Source organism: Triticum urartu, chromosome 1A (assembly GCF_056163025.1).
Source record: "Triticum urartu cultivar PI428250 chromosome 1A, HENAU_Tu73, whole genome shotgun sequence".
Taxonomy (NCBI): domain Eukaryota; kingdom Viridiplantae; phylum Streptophyta; class Magnoliopsida; order Poales; family Poaceae; genus Triticum; species Triticum urartu.
This window is the reverse complement of record NC_141873.1, coordinates 264,099,549-264,116,480: the sequence shown is the minus strand read 5'-3', so window position 1 is coordinate 264,116,480 and position 16,932 is coordinate 264,099,549. Positions and strand designations below refer to the sequence as shown.

At 58.6% G+C, this 16,932-nt stretch overlaps 1 protein-coding gene across 1 annotated transcript; it reads left to right on the top strand.

Annotated features, from left to right (window-relative positions):
• The first annotated feature begins 3,955 nt into the window (after positions 1-3,955).
• On the top strand, positions 3,956-4,588 carry LOC147990799 (uncharacterized). The gene has a single exon (XM_087538399.1). The coding sequence runs from the start codon at positions 3,956-3,958 to the stop codon at positions 4,586-4,588; it is 633 nt and encodes a 210-aa protein (XP_087394525.1).
• The last annotated feature ends 12,344 nt before the right edge of the window (positions 4,589-16,932 follow it).

Below are 16,932 nucleotides of genomic sequence, written 5' to 3'. Positions count from 1 at the left end.
AACGCCCACAACAACTTGTGTTCTACTCGTGCATAGAAACTACGCATAGACCTAGCTCATGGTGCCACCGTTGGGGATCGTAGGACAAATTTAAAATTTTCTACGCATCACCAAGATCAATCTATGGAGTCATCTAGCAACGAGAGGGAGAGGAGTGCATCTACATACCCTTGTAGATCGCGAGCGGAAGCGTTCAAGAGAACGGGGTTGATGGAGTCATACTCGTCGTGATCTAAATCACCGATGACCGAGCGCCGAACGGACGGCACCTCCGCGTTCAACACACGTACGGGTGGGAGAGACGTCTCCTCCTTCTTGATCCAGCAAGGGAAGGAGAGGTTGATGGAGATCCAGCAGCACGACGGCGTGGTGGTGGAAGTAGCGGAATCCTGGCAGGGCTTCGCCAAGCGCAAGCGGGGAGGAAGAGGTGTCATGGGAGGGAGGAAGGCGCCAGGGACTTGGGTGCGGCTGCCCTCCCTCCCCTCCACTGTATATAGGGGCCAGGGGGCGCCGTCCCCCTTGTAGATCCCATCTAGGGAGGGGCGGTGGCCTAAGGGGGGACTTGCCCCCCAAGTTTGGTGGGGCGCCCCCCACCCCCAGGGTTTCCAACCCTAGGCGCAGGAGGAGGCCATGGGGGGGCGCACCAGCCCACCAGGGGCTGGTTCCCTTCCCACTTCAGCCCATGGGGCCCTCCGGGAGAGGTGGCCCCACCCAGTGGACCCCCCGGGACCCTTCCGGTGGTCCCGGTACAATACCGATGACCCCCCTGAAACTTTCCCGGTGGCCGAAACTGGACTTCCTATATACAAATGTTTACCTCCGGACCATTCTGTAACTCCTCGTGACGTCCGGGATCTCATCCGGGACTCCGAAAAACTTTCAGGTTACCGCATACTAATATCTCTACAACCCTAGCGTCACCGAACCTTAAGTGTGTAGACCCTACGGGTTCGGGAACCATGCAGACATGACCGAGACAACTATCCGGCCAATAACCAACAGCGGGATCTGGATACCCATGTTGGCTCCCACATGTTCCATGATGATCTCATCGGATGAACCACGATGTCGAGGATTCAATCAATCCCGTATTCAATTCCCTTTGTCAATCGGTACGTTACTTGCCCGAGATTCGATCGTCGGTATCCCAATACCTCGTTCAATCTCGTTACCGACAAGTCACTTTACTCGTTCCATAACACATCATCCCGTGACCAACCCTTAGTCACATTGAGCTCATTACGATGATGTCTTACCGAGTGTGTCGGGGGTTGGGTGCGACATATGCCAAAGGTTGGCTTATCATGGTGGGGGCGAGTAGAATGTCGCCGGTGCCTGGAAACGGGATAAGGCGAAGGCATGCACGCCGGCGAATCTTACCCAACTTCGGGGCTCTCCGTGGAGATAATACCCCTACTGCTGCTCTGCGGGGTCTCCGCATGATCACTATGGCAAAGTGTGTACACGGTTGCTCCTTGAGCTATTTCCTGGAGGTAGGAGAAGGCAATGCTAGCTCTCTCCTTCCTATATGATCTAGTCTAGTGCTAATGGATTCCAACCCTTTGCATGGGTGCCCTGGGGGGTTTATATAGGCCTACCCCCAGGGGTACAATGGTAATCCGGTTGGACGCGGGCCCAGCCGTCAGTCTCTCTGGCCGCCGTCTTATCCGCCGACTCCTGGGGCCTGCCGACTAGTGGGCCCCGCCGATTGTCTCGGTACGGAGCCGACAGGCTGCGTCCGCTGCGGGCGGGTCTTGCCGGCTGTAGATTACTGTAGCCGTGCCTCTAATGACGCGGGCTCGGTCATGGGGTCGTGGCGACAGCTCCGCCGTCTGGCGGGCGATCACTGTGGCCACTCCCTGTCGCGTCTGGTTAATGGCGCGTGGGGCCCGTGGGAGGGGCCGGCCGACTCCTGGGGGCTGACTCCCAACTGGGCCAACTGGTGGCGCTCTCGCCGTCTTCTGTACGTCCGCCGACTGGTGGGACCCGTCGTCCCTGGGTCGTACCGGTAGGCCGTCGTGGGCACAGGACTCCACCCACTGGGGCTGACGTCAGGGCCGGCATGGCAACAGTGTCGCGCCGGGCGGAGATCTCCACTGGTACGGCGTACTGTGGCCACGCCTGCCCTTGGAAAAGGGTGGGAGTGGACCTTTCTATGGCCACACCCCGCCCCGTCCCTCTTGATGAGGGCATGGGGGTTGTTGGCATCGCGGGCCGACTCCCCATGGCCGGCTTCTCTGGAAGTCGCCAGTCAGGAGTCGGCTCATCCTGAAGTCGTCCTCGGGACTCGGCCGCGAGTGGGCAGTCGGCTGCCTCGCAGCCGACTCTCAAAAGGCGGATCTTCGTTCTGGGGTCTTGAGGGGTGCAGCCTGCCCTGATGTCTTGAAAGGTTCCGGGCCTGGGTTAGCCTACCCGTGGCCCATTACTCCGACAGTAGTCCCCGAAGCTGGTGAGGCACCGAGGGCGATATGTCGAGGAGCCTCAACAGTTTCTTCTTTCCGGCAGTCGGATCTGGGCCTCGCTAGCTATCTTCTGTCAAGCCGACGAGTTGGAGCTGGACTTGCTTAAGGCCGACTTGCCCCTAAAAAAGTTTGAACGTCGCGGCAGAGTCCAGGCGGCGGAGTCCAGGCGATCGTGGACAGGGGCGGCGGCGATGCCTCCATGCCGGATGCGGTCGTGCCGCCACCGCCGCCCCCACCGCCGTCTAGGAGCGCGCAAGGCAAACAGCCGGCGGACCCGCCCTTGCCGCCGACTGAAGACGAGGCCGTGGCAAGGCTACTCCTTCAAGTCGGCTCGCCAACGCGCCGCCGTCTTGAGAAGGCGACTTCGGTGCCACGCCCCTTGGAGACCGGCACCGCTAGCTCAACAATCCCAGACGCCGAAGCGACGAGCGCTGCGCCCATTGGGTGGGTGCGAGGAGGCAGCACGGGCCCGCTGAACCAGGCGCTTCTGGATGTCCAGACAAAGCTGCGAGCTGAGAGCGACGCTATCCAAAACTGCACCAAGGCGCACCTGGCGTCGTGGGCAGCCATCCGGGTATGCTTTCTCCTTTGTCTTTGTTTTCTTGTTCCTCTCTGTGGGGGCGCGCCAGCGCACCCACTGGGTGTAGTCCCCGAGTCTCGGGCCGGCTGCTGAGCAGGCGGCCCGGAACTCCAATTGGTGAGTTCCGGGTACTAACTTTTGTCTGAAATACTTATCGCAGGACTATCACAACCTCCGTGTCACCGCCTTCAACCGCAACGTTGAAGAGCTGGGCAAGCGGACCGCCGACTTGTCGGAGAGCCGGAGTGGGTCATTTTTCTTCTTTGCGGGGGCGCGCTGGCGCACCCGCGGGCTGTAGTCCCCGAGATTCGGGCCGACTGCTAAGCAGTCGGAACGGATCTCCCAGGCGACCTTCTTTGTTGATGGCTTAACGCCTTCTTTCTTCTTTCTCTTCAGGGGCCAACGCCACTCTTCAACAGCAGCTGAGAGAAGCCAACACCGCGTTGCGCGCCAAAGGGGAGGAGTGCAGCAAGCTCGCCGCAGAGCACGATCTGCTGGCCGCACAATTGGCAGAGCAGAAGGAGCTGCTTAAGAAGACGCAGAAGGAGGCGGAAGAAGAGGAGGCCACCCTCCTGGCTGAGTTCGCGAGCGAGCGCTCCTCCTGGACTGACAAGGAGGCAATGCTGGTCTCCGGCTTTCACGAGATCGAGGACCTCGTCAACGGTGAGCTTCTTTGCTTTTCTTCTTCGAGCCGCCGACTATAGGTCGAGCCGACTCCTGGTTTTTTGACTTGTTCTTCATTCTTTCCGTCTTGGCAGACTTCTTCCCCGGCCACTCGCAGGCCGCCATTCAAGCTATCGAGGCTGACCACGAGGAGCGGAGGGCAGATGGTGCGGAGATCACCGCCGATGCCCCCCGGACCCTTGACGAGCATATTCTGAGCATTGGGGCTCGTTTGCGGCCGGCCCACTAGATGCTGCACCGGCTTCAACGTGTCGGCGCCCAAGCGATCGCCGCCCTGTGGCCAGATGTGCAGGCTCTGCGCACCCCCAGTCGGACTGCCGACTGGCTGGAGGTCGCAGCTGGTCGTCTTGAGGCCTGGAAGGGTTCCTCGGCCCGGGCTGGAGCGCGCCGAGCCTTGGAATTCGTCAAGGCGTGGTATCCGGGGCTGGACCTAGACCGGCTGGCCACACTCCGGTCAGAGGCCCAGCCGGAGCTGGCAGCCGCGGAAGACGTCCTTGTCAAGCGCGTGGTAGCGATTGCCGAGTACACCAATACCAGCATCTTTGTTCCCGAGCGGGCTGAAGACGGCGGGGAGGTACCGCCGGAGTGGTTTGGGATGAACCCAGACTACGGCGAGGACTCGGCGGAGGTGATCGGCTCCAGCGTCGAGGAGGATGACGAGGCGGAGGATGGAAGCGAGACGGAGGCACCGGAAGACGGAGCGGACGACCAGCCTCAGCTCGACCGCACCTCCAGCAACGAGTCGTGCCCGCCCGAGCCAACTGCCGCCGGAGGTGATCGAGCCGAGACCGCCCAGCCGGTCGCCCCAACATCCGACACCGCCATCACCTCCGATCCTCCGAACCCGTCTGATGCCTCCTAGGCTGCCACCTTATCTTTTTTTATCTGCTTTAATAATCTTTGAAGAACTCGTTAATTCGCACAATTCCACCCGCGGGGTGTATTTTGAAATTCTGCTCGAAGATTCGGCCAAGGGCCTTTATTATGTAAATATTCATCCGACTTCTATCTTTTCTTGCTCATTGCTCTTTTGGCTTTTTCCTTTGCCGCCTTCCCTCGGTTGCCGTCTTTGTCAGTTGGACAGCCGCTCTGCGGACTGCTGCTGGATCAAATTCTTGGTCACTTTTGGAAGGCAGGTACTTAGCCATTTTAGAGTTGTTTAGCAAGTCGGATAGAAGGCGGCAAGCCGACTGTTCAAGAGTCGGTTTGCGAAAAAAGGCTAGAAGCCGGCTTTAAGCTATGTTTATGCTTTGAGTCCTTAGCCATTTTTCATGTGGACGCCCATTCTTCCTTACTCCTGCCCACTAGACAGTCGCTCTGCGAGCTGCGGCTTCTGACAGGAGACGGCTTAGGCGCCACACACTACTTGTCCGGCTGCAGGAAGCATTTCATAGCGCAGGGTGGCAAGTCCTCGGGCCGACTAGTCGAACCCGGTGCCAAGCGGCATAACAAAGAGTAATGTACTCGAAGGCATAATTCTTATCATATAGATAAAAGAGGGCAGTCCCCGAGCTCTTCTTGAGGGGGCCCGAAGTCTTGGTACTTTTAATACAAAAGGTAGCGTGATACATACTGCGTTTAACTGTAAAATTTTCGGAGGAGATTTGCATTCCATGGCCACTCTGTCTCTTTGCCGAAGTCATCCCTCTTGCGTGCTCGGGGCTTTTGAGCGTCAATCAGGTAGTAGGAGTCGTTGCCCAGCACTTTGCTGATGATGAAGGGGCCTTCCCAAGGCACCGACAGCTTGTGCTGGCCGGCTGTTCGCTGGATCAGTCGGAGCACAAGGTCGCCCTCTTGGAAAGATATCGGCCCGACCTTCCTGTTGTAGTATCTGCGCAGGCTCTGCTGGTAGATGTTGGACTGGCTGAGTGCCAACAGCCGGCCCTCTTCTAGCAGATTGACGTCGTCTTGACGTGCTTCTTCTGCTTCTTCCTCAGTGTACATGGTGACTCGCGGGGAATCAAACTCTAGGTGCGTTGGGATGACGGCTTCAGCATCGTAGACGAGGAAGAAAGGCGTGAAGCCGGTTGGCTTGTTTGGAGTCGTGCGTAGACTCCAGAGGACGGCTGGCAACTCATCGAGCCAGCAGCCAGCCGAGCGCTCCAGAGGCTCGACCAGTCGGGGCTTGATGTCGGACAGGATGAGGCCGTTTGCTCGCTCCACCTAGCCGTTTGACTGTGGATGGGCGACGGACGCTAGGTCCAGTCGGATGCCCTGTGTCGCGCAGAAACGGGCCAAGGCGCCTTTGGAAAAATTCGTGCCGTTGTTGGTGATGATGCTGTGTGGTACGCCGTACCGAATTGTGATGTCGGAGATGAAAGTCACGACAGTCGGACCATTCCGTTTCTTGATTGGCTTCACTTCTATCCACTTGGTGAACTTGTCCACTGCGACAAGTAAGTGAGCTAGGCCACCTCGTGCCGTCTTGAATGGTCCCACCATGTCTAGGCCCCAAACTGCGAAGGGCCAGGCAATGGGGATGGTCTTGAGTGCAGAAGCCGGCTGATGCGGCTTGGAGCGGAACTTCTGGCACCCTTTGCATTTTTGGACCAATTCCTTGGCCTCTTCTAAGGCCGTTGGACAAAATAAACCGTGTCGGAAGGCTTTGGCGATGAGTGCTCTTGAAGCCGCATGGTGGCCGCACTCGCCTTGATGGATGTCTTTGAGAATTGCTTGGCCTTGCTCTGGCTCTACGCAGCGTTGGTAGACACCAGTGACGCTGCGCCTGACCAGCTCTCTGTTGACTATGGTGTAGGCTACCGCTCGGCGTTGTACTTGCCGAGCTAAGATCTCATCAGTGGACAGCTCTTTGCTCACCAGGTATTTGTGGATGGGTTGGGCCCATGAGAGTGCTGCTATTTCTTTGACTGCCAGAACTGCGACTTGGACGAGGGCGGCTGGGCTGGGAGGCGGCGAGCTGGAGTCAGCAACCGCTTGCTGGATTAATGAAGTCCCCGGGCCCACTGGTGCAGCCCTCGGGCCGAGTTCTGGAGTCTTCGGGCTGGCCGCCGCAGTCCCCGGGCCCACTGGTGCAGCCCTTGGGCCGAGTTCTGGAGTCTTCGGGCTGGCCACCGCAGTCCCCGGGCCGGGTTTTATAGTCCCTGGGCCGGCTTCGACTGTGGCGGCTTTGGAGCCATTTGCCAAAATCCTCGTACCGTCAGCTGGGGCTCTGGAATCGGATCCGACTTCTTCGGGGGGAGCCGACACAAAGATGGAGTCTGATTCTGGTGAAGGCTTGACAGACCGCTTGAGGAGGCGCTGAAGGGCGACGCCGGATGGTATTGCTTGGCGGGTAGAGCCGATTCGTGCCAGGGTGTCTACTTGGTCGTTGTCGTTTCTTGGCACATGGAGGAACTCACACCCCTCGAAATATCCACTGAGTTGCTGCACGAGGAAACGGTAACTCGCCATGTTTGCATCTTTAGCGTCCCAGTCGCCAGACGACTGCTGGACCCTTAAGTCCGAGTCACCATAACACAGGATCCGGCGAATGCCAAGTTCTTTGGCAAGCCGGAGCCCGTGAATGAGCACCTCGTATTCGGCGATGTTGTTGGAGGCGGCGAAGTGGATTTGCAGTGCGTATTTGAGCTTGTCGCCTTTAGGAGAAGTGAGGACAACGCCGGCTCCCAAGCCGGTGCGCATCTTGGAGCCATCGAAATGCATCCGCCAATGGGTGGAGTCGGGCGCTGGTGGTAGGTACTGGGTCTCGGCCCAGTCGACGAGGAAGTCGGCTAGTGCTTGTGACTTGATGGCGGTGCGGGGCTGGTAGTAGATGGTGTAGGGAGCCAGCTCTATGGCCCATTTGGCCACTCGGCCAGAAGCATCTCGGCTTCCGATGATCTCGGCAAGTGGGGCCGTGCAGACCACAGTGATTGGATGCTCTTGAAAGTAAGGATTCAACTTCTTGGCGGCAAAGTGCACGCCATAGCACATCTTCTGGTAGTGGGGGTAGTTCTGCTTGGAGGTCGACAGCACTTCGCTCAGGTAATATACCGGTCTCTGGACAGGTAGTGCCTTGCCTTCCTCCTTGCGTTCCACTACAATGACTGTGCTGACTACCTGGCTGGTGGCGGCGATGTACATGAGCATGGGCTCCTTAGGAGTCGGAGCTGCCAGAACGGGTGGAGTAGTCAACATCTTCTTCAACTGGAGAAAGGCTTTATCTGCCTTGTGGTTCCACTCGAAAAAAGTGGTCTTCTTCATGAGCTGGTATAAGGGGAGAGCTTTCTCGCCTAGCTGACTGATGAATCGGCTGATGGACGCCAAGCAGCCAGTGAACTTTTGCACGTCCAGTAGTCGGCTGGGTACCACCATCCTCTCAATGGCCTTGATCTTTACAGGGTTGCACTCTATGCCATGTTCAGAGACCAGGAAACCAAGGAGTTGGCCGGCTGGTACTCCGAAGACGCACTTCTCAGGGTTGAGCTTGATCTGGAATCGGCACATGTTCTCAAAGGTCTCCTTGAGGTCTTCCAGCAGTGTTCCATGCTTCTCCATCTTCACCACCACATCATCCACGTAGACGTGGGCGTTTCTGCCGAGTTGCTTGAGGAGGCACTTCTACATGCAACGCTGAAAGGTGGTGCCGGCATTTCTCAAGCCGAACATCATGGTTAGGTAGCAGAAGGCTCCAAACGGTGTGATGAAGGTGGTCTTTAGTCTGTCAGCCGGGTTCAGCTTGATCTAGTGATATCCTGAATATGCATCCAAGAAGCTCAACAGCTCGCATCCGGCTGTGGAGTCTATCACCTGATCAATTCTTGGAAAAGCAAACGGGTCCTTGGGGCAAGCCTTGTTGAGGCTTGTGTAGTCAATACACATTCGCCACTGCTTGTTCTTCTTCAGTACCAGGACCGGGTTGGCTAGCCACTCTGGAAAGAATACTTCCATAATGAAGCTGGCTGCTAGGAGTCGGGCTATCTCTTCTCCGACAACTCTTCTCTTTTCTTCTGATAGGCGGCGCAAGAGCTGCCTGACTGGCTTCGCATTAGATCGGACATGTAACTTGTGCTCGGCGAATTCCGTCGATACACCTGGCATGTCTTTGGGGGATCATGCAAAGATGTCCCGATTCTCACGGAGGAAATCGACGAGCTCGCCTTCCTATTTGCTGTCGAGGTTTGCGCCTACGACAGTGTACCTCTCTGGGTGCTCCGGATCTAAGGGTATCTTCTTTGTCTCTTTGGCCGGCTCGAACGAACCCTCAGCCTCCAACTCCTTGGGGTTAGGCGACACCTCTAGCTGCTTGCCGGCCATTGCCACAACCCGGTCAAGGAGCTGCTTCTCAGCCGCGATCACCAGGGACTCGGCCAACCGACTACTTTCAGCCGCACAGGCAGACGACTTCCGGTAGTTGCCGGCTACGGTCAGAATCCCCTTGGAACTAGGCATCTTCATCTTGAGGTAGGCGTAGTGGTGGACCGCCATGAACTTGGCCAGGGCGGGTCGGCCAAGTAATGCATGGTATGGGCTCTCGAGATCCACCACCTCAAACCAAACTGACTCTCGGCGGAAGTGATCTTTGTCTCCAAAGAGGACGTCAATCAGGATCTTGCCGATTGGTGAGCAGGAAAGGCCACGAACAATGCCGTGGAACACAGTCCGGCTGTTCTAAAGCTGTCTTTGCTTGATTCCTAACTTCTCCATGGTGTCCTTGTACAGGATGTTGATGCTGCTGCCTCCGTCTATCAGAACTCGCGAGAAACGAGCAGCTCGTCTATCTGTGGCAAAGGTGGCATCCAAGACCAAGGCATAGGAGCCCAGACTCAGCATCACCTCTGGGTGATCAGCTCTGCTCCAGCTGATAGGCTTCTCGGACCAGTGCATGAATTCTGGTGTCTCTGATGCTACTGCATTCACCTCTTGCTGCTGCAGCCGCCTGCTGCGTCGATCATCAGCCACGCTGGTAAATACCATGTAGGCTCCGTGCTCTTCGGGGTACTCGTCTTGTACTGCGCCGACTGGCCTGACAGCCGGCTGCTGGGGCAGAGGCGGAGGCTGTTGCCCAGCAGGCGGGGGAGGCAGGAGGCCGTCTCCTTTGGTGATCCTGGTGAGCCAGTGGCACTTCCGGGTGGTGTGATTCGACGGCTTCGCGCCACTGTGGAACTTGCAAGGACCATCCAGAGTCTGCTCGTATGAGAAAGCCGGCAACCAGTTGGGCTTGCCGCCTTTCTGTTGCTTGGGTGGAGGCTGCCCTTCCGGCTGCTGGTCTTCGACTGTCGCCACCTGCCGGATGTTGGAAGCCGGCTGTGGGGCCTTGCGCTTGTGGTCGCTCTGCTGTTGTCGCCGACTGGCGTCTCCAGCCGGAGTTCTAGGAGCCTGAGGGGCCACTTTGCTAGTCGCACTAACTTGAATCTCCGCCTTCATGGAGGAGTCGGCCATGGCATACTTGTTTGCTATGATCAGTAGCTCGTCAAGGGTTTCTGGCTCGTCGCAGAGGAGCTTGTGCTTGAGGAGGGTGCCTTCTCTGCACCCAGCGGTGAAGTACTCGATAGCCTGCACCTCGTGCATGCCCTCACAAGAGTTCCGGAGCTCGGCCCAACGCGTGACTCGCGAGTCGACTCGTTCGGGTCTTGCACGCACAAGGAAAGCTGGCGAGGTTTGGGAGGACGCTTGTACGTGCTTGTGAAGTTGCGGACGAATGCATCGGTGAAGTCGACCCAGCTGTTGATGCTGCGGGGCTTCAAGTTGTTCAGCCATGTCCAGGCCGTGCCCTGGAGCATGAGCGGAACGTATTCCACGGCAACGCGCTTGTTGCCGTTCGCTATGTTGACGGCCATTGAGTAGTCAACCAGCCAGTCCTCCGGCTTCACGGAGCCGGTGTACTTGGGCGTGTCTCTTGGGAGTGTGAACCCTTTGGGAAAGGGCTCGTCTCGAATGCGGGGCTTGAAAAAAGGCGGACCTAACTCGTCTTCTTCTTCCAGCGCCAGGGATCGGTGAAGTCGGTCGATCCGGTGGCGGGCGTCGTTTTCTCCGACTCCCTCTCGGCAGCCAAGGCGGTCGCCGAGAGTCGGATGGTCAATAGGCGGCAGGGAGACTCGCCTTTCCTTGCGAGGAGGAGGAGGCGGACAGTCGTCCCGTCGTTCTACTGCTCTTGGGCGGCCGTCTTGGTCGCGCTCTATGGTAATGCGAGTCCGACTACGGCTGACAGCCGGATCCTTGTCTTTCCTTCCTCGGGCGCCGCCAGTCGTCGTTTGAGACGTCGCGCCTTGGTCTCGGCGTGGAGGCGGGTCGTCGTTTTGTCGCTGCGGCGTCTCTGTGCCGCAGCCGGCCTCGTTCTGCACGGCAGCCGCGTCGAGGAGCCGCTGGACTCGCTCCGTCATCAGGCGGTGCTCTTTGCCCTCGAAGTTGTCCAGCTCGTCCGGCGCCGCCTGGGCGGCTCGAATGTTCTCCGCAGGCGTGGCATACACAGGGCGATTTGCCCCGAATAGGTTGGCGATGGCCACGCCGCGCTGCTGGACCGCGCCTAGGCGGCTGGGCCCAGTTGGGGCTGGCGAGCCACCTACAGCGCGATCCATCTCACGCTGGTAGGCTTCTGACAAGCGTCTCATGCTAGCCAGCTTCTTCGCGCCTTCGACGAGCTGAAGGCGGCGCGCCTCCAACGTCTCCGCGTCTTCCAGAATGGGCGCGGTCAGGTCTTGCAGTGGCGCGCCAGGTGGGTCATGCGCTCCTCCGCCGGGATGCTCGTCATGACTGATGACGAGCACCTCTGTGACGGTGCTTCCATCGCTCTCCGTGCGAGGGAGCGGCTCATCGTAGACCACCACATTGGTGGGGAACGCGTCGAGTGACGCGGTGTCGGAGTCGACTAGCATCGGGTCGGTGGAGCCTACAGACTCCAAGTCCACGGCAGGCTCGCCGGCAACGTGGAGTTGGTCAAGGAGGCCCGCGAGGAGGCTCTGAGGGCCGCCCACGCCTGCGTCGGATGCAGGCTCGTCGGAGAGGCGAACCTCGCAGACAAGATCGGCGAGGCAGCTGGCTGCGCAGGCGATCTCAGCGCCGTGCAGTGCATCGGCGCAAACTCCGTCTGGTGTGCCGGGCTGGCTACGCTTGCCAGGGAGAAAAAGGGTTCCCGTCCAGAGCAGGTCTCCGGACGACGGTGCACCAGGCCCCATGGTGGGCGCCAAATGTCGGGGGTTGGGTGCGACATATGCCAAAGGATGGCTTATCATGGTGGGGGCGAGTAGAACGTCGCCGGTGCCTGGAAACGAGATAAGGCGAAGGCATGCACGCCGGCGAATCTTACCCAGCTTCGGGGCTCTCCGTGGAGATAATACCCCTACTACTGCTCTGCGGGGTCTCCGCATGATCACTATGGCAAAGTTTGTACACGGTTGCTCCTTGAGCTGTTTCCTGGAGGTAGGAGAAGGCAAGGCTAGCTCTATCCTTCCTATATGATCTGGTCTAGTGCTAATGGATTCCAACCCTTTGCATGGGTGCCCTGGGGGGTTTATATAGGCCTACCCCCAGGGGTACAATGGTAATCCGGCTGGACGCGGGCCCAGCCGTCAGTCTCTCTGGCCGCCGTCTTATCCGCCGACTCCTGGGGCCTGCCGACTGGTGTGCCTCGCCGACTGGCTCGGTACGGAGCCGACAGGCCGCGTCCACCGTGGGTGGGTCTTTCCGGCTGTAGATTACTGTAGCCGTGCCTCTAATGACGCGGGCTCGGTCGTGGGGTCGTGGCGAAAGCTCCACCGTCTGGCGGGCGATCACTGTGGCCACTCCCTGTCGCGTCTGGTTAATGGCGCGTGGGGCCCGTGGGAGGGGCCGACCGACTCCTGGGGGCCGACTCCCAACTAGGCCGACTGGTGGCGCTCTCGCCGTCTTCCATACGTCCGCCGACTGGTGGGACCCGTCATCCCTGGGTCGTACCGACAGGCCATCGTGGGCACAGGACTCCGCCCATTGGGGCTGACGTCAAGGCCGGCATGGCAACAGTGTCGCGCCGGGCGGAGATCTCCACGGGTACGGCGTATTGTGGCCACGCCTGCCCTTGGAAAAGGGTGGGAGTGGACCTTACTATGGCCACTCCCCGTCCCGTCCCTCTTTATGAGGGCATGGGGGTTGTTGGCATCGCAGGCCGACTCCCCATGGCCGGCTTCTCTGGAAGTCGCCAGTCAGGAGTCGGCTCATCCTGAAGTCGTCCTCGGGACTCGGCCGCGAGTGGGCAGTCGGCTGCCTCGCAGCCGACTCTCAGAAGGCGTCTCTTCGTCCTGGGGTCTTGAGGGGTGCAGCCTGCCCCGATGTCTTGAAAGGTTCCAGGCCTGGGTTAGCCTACCCGTTTCCCATTACTCCGACAGAGTGGGCCCAGAGATACCTCTCCGTCATACGGAGTGACAAATCCCGGTCTCAATTCATGCCAACCCAACAGACACTTTTAGAGATACCCGTAGTGCACCTTTATAGTCACCCAGTTAAGTTGTGACGTTTGGCACACCCAAAGTATTCCTACATTATCCGGGAGTTGCACAATCTCATGGTCTAAGGAAAGGATACTTGACATTAGAAAAAGCTCTAGCAAACGAACTACACGATCTTGTGCTATGCTTAAGATTGGATCTTGTCCATCACATCATTCTCCTAATGATGTGATCCCGTTATCAATGACATATAATGTCCATAGTCAGGAAACCATGACTATCTGTTGATCAACGAGCTAGTCAACTAGAGGCTCACTAGGGACATGTTGTGGTCTATGTATTCACACATGTATTACGATTTCCGGATAACACAATTATAGCATGAACAATAGACAATTATCATGAACAAGGAAATGTAATAATAACCATTTTATTATTGCCTCTAGGGCATATTTCCAACAAGCAATACCTTGTCTACGCTTTTTGTAAAAAAGAAGTGCGGTTGTAAAATAATAGGATCATCTTGAATTTGCCAGGGGCCACGACTGAGGTGGCGACCCTGAACAAGGCGCTGTCCGAGGCCGAAAACAAAGCGGCCAAGGAGCGCCTTGAGCGGGAGAAGCAAGAAGCCCGAGTGGGCGAGGTGCAGCAAGAGCTCGAGGCTCTCGCCGAGAAACACGAGCCCTTGGAGCTTGACTCTAAGACGCGAGAGTCCGAGCTTGAGAAGGCACTCGAAAGCGCCCGGAGCACCAAGGCTGAAGCCCACAAGGCCCTCCAGGAGATTGATGCGGTGAAGAAGATAGCAGCGGGTAAGGCATTTATTATGCAAAGCAAGCGTGTGAAGGAAACTTTCCTTTTTCTTACCCGAGTTCGGAGCTCTCCAGGAGCGTTCGTAGATCTTCCCCGCAGTGTACTGGATGCTGTGGAGTTTTACCGAGCTGAGGAGGGGAGCTCGACGGAAAAGTTGTTCCGGTCTCAGTATACTGGGACCGAACACCCCGTGCCCTTGAGCGACCAGCTGAAGCAATTGGTCGAGCTTCACAAGGCGGCCGAACAGGCCATGAGGGGCCTTATAGTTTGGATGTGGCCTGGCGAGCCCCTGTCCGGCAGCTACTTCGGTCTGGTGAGGCGGCTCGTGGACGCCTGCCCACGGCTTGAAGTCATAAAGCGGTCCGTCTGCATCGAGGGTGCGCGCAGGGCTTTTGCCCGGGCGAAGGTGCACTGGGCGAAGCTGGACGCCGTGAAGCTGGTGAAGGAGGGGCTGCCGGAGGGCAAGGAGCATCGCTGCCCCGAAATGTATTATGAGAGTGTCCTGAAGGGTTCCCGCCTTGTGGCGGATGAATGTGCTAGGGATGTAATTTTTGAATGAACAAGCTCATGTGATCCTATAATATGAAACGAGTTCATTTGCGCCATACGATGCTTTTTTAATTTAAAATATTACCTTCTGTGTGTCGGATTTCGGGTTCCGGCAAACCCTTGAGGTTCGAACACTGGGGTGCGCGCGGAGATTTCGCCTTCTACCTATCTGCACCCCTCCGCCTTGCTAAGATCTAAGCTATGGAAAGAACAGCACAAGAGACACAGGGTTTATACTGGTTCGGGCCACCGTTGTGGTGTAATACCCTACTCCAGTGTGTGGTGTGGTGGATTGCCTCTTGGGCTGATGATGATGAGCAATACAAGGAAGAACAGCCTCACGAGGGTCTGTTCTTGGCTGGGCCGATGAACTGCTGGGAGGAGTTCAATCACCCTTCTCTCTCTCTCTCTCTCTGATTCGATCTCCTCTTTTGGTCTCAGCTTGTTCCAGGGTTGGCCGATTCTAACTCCTTCTCGATCACTTCGTCCCCTCCTACCCTGGGGGTGGCTAGTCCTATTTATAGGCAATGGCCCTGGGCCTCTTCCCAAATATTGAGCGGGAAGGGCGCCAACAATTGGCCATTTTGAAGGGGAACATCTGGTACACTTATCCTGACTAAAGTTGGTCCTCGCCTTCCAAAGACTCTGGTGGTGACGTTGGCTTGGGCTCCACAATGACTTCCTCCCTGCCGTTGGACTGGTCTTGGTCTCATTGCACCGAAACGGGTGCCTTTGCTTGATGCTCCCGCCTGCGCTTGCTCCCTTTGCACCAAAGAGGAAAGGAGGACACTGCGCGGGCTGGCGCCCGCCTGGCGCCCTTGGTCGTCATGGCTTGCGTCACGGGCACCTCGTGAGGTACCCCACCTTGATCTCTCCGCCTCCTCACGGGCCAGCCTGATGAGGCCGTGCCTGAGGAAGCTCCGTGTTGTCCGCCCCGTGAGGCTTGGCCCCTCGCGAGGGTCTTGAGTCTGTGTTGATGAAGATGGGACGTGCTGGGCCCCCTTTTGAGCCATGCCGCAGGCCGCAGGCAGGCAAGTCTGGGGACCCCCGTTCCCAGAACGCCGACAGTAGCCCCCGGGCCCAAGGCGCGCCCGGGCTTGGCCGTGCAGGGAGGCGAAAGGGCAAGAGCGAAGTGCCATGGGCCCTAACAGCCTGTGGTCTTGGGCGCCGCGTGGCGGTTGATTGGACGTGGGCGTCTCCACTTCCCCATGGCGCCTCGGCAACTGCGTGGATTGGACAAGTCCCTGCATGCAAAAGTGGGTCATGATTACCTGCGATCGTGGGTGCCGACGGTTGGCCCTCGCCGGCTATAAGTACGGATCGGCCCGTGCCCTTCCAGTTCATCCCCCCTTGCTTCTCCTTCTTCTTCATGGCCCCGTCGAGGAGGTTCTCGGCCGCAGAGAAGGGGAAGGCTCGCCAGGTTGAGCCTGCCTCTCCCCCGCCCAAGCACGACCGAGGGCGCCCTCGCAAGCATCCTGTGGCCACCACGGCAGCTCCCCGCGGCCATGGAGATGATTTCCAGGATGGTGACGAGCGGACTGCTGCGTCCGGGGGGCGTGCTTCGGTCGCGCATCCCCCTAGGCCGCACTTTCGCGCTGCAGAGGTGCTGTCGGAGTTTGTTGTGTGGTCGGCGGAGCCGACTAGCACCCGGCTTCCACTTCCTCGCTTCCTCCTCGGCGAGCTCCCGGCCGGCGCCCCGGGCGGCCTCTGGCTCCAGGCTGACGGCTGCTGCAGCCGGGCCTCATGGGCTTCACTGGAGGTCTTCGCAGCCAGGAGCCTGGCCTTGGCCCGCAGTTGGCAGACGTTTGCCCGCGCGCGTGGCCTGAGCCGTCGGTGCACCCTGCACTTCAAGTTTGATGGCGATGCCACCCTCTACGTGAGGGTGTTTGGGGAAGATGGTCGCCGCGCAGGGTGCTGCCCCGAGGACGACGACCACAGCCGGGAACCCAGCTCCGGCGATGATGGAGAGGACAGCGCTCGCGTGACTGGCGGCGCTCAGGGTTCCCCAAGCTTCTCCGGTTCTTCTTCAGGCGGCGACTCTTCTAGCGGTGGCCGCGGTCAGCCTCCACGCCGTCATATCTGCTTGGGAGGTGGTAGCGTGTCTGCCCGCCGTTGCGCCTCGGTGAGGCGCGAGAGGGAGTCTGCCTGAGCCCTGGAGGCAGCTCGAGTCTTCCCTGCAGGCCGGTGTGAGGCGACCTGCGCCTAATTTGTTCTTTCTTTTCCTTTTTCCTGCGTAAAAAAGACAGTAGCGTGAAGCCCCGCGGGGGCGTGTTTGGGTTATTGCTTGTTAATCATCGCTTTGCTTCCGTTATCGTGCCTTCCGGCTACGTGCCCGTGCGTGGATAGTTCCCGGCCCCAGCTGTGGGGGGGGGGGGCGACCGGCCCAGGCCCTGTGTTCGTGTCGCAGTGCCCGTGGGGCACGGACTGGAGGAGTGCTCCTATAATGGACCCAGGTCGCGAAACCTTTGAACGACTAGGACAGGAACAC

Excerpts from the sequence above, each read along its gene's own strand:
- LOC147990799 (XM_087538399.1), top strand. The coding sequence starts at position 3,956 with ATGCTGCACCGGCTTCAACGTGTCGGCGCCCAAGCGATCGCCGCCCTG.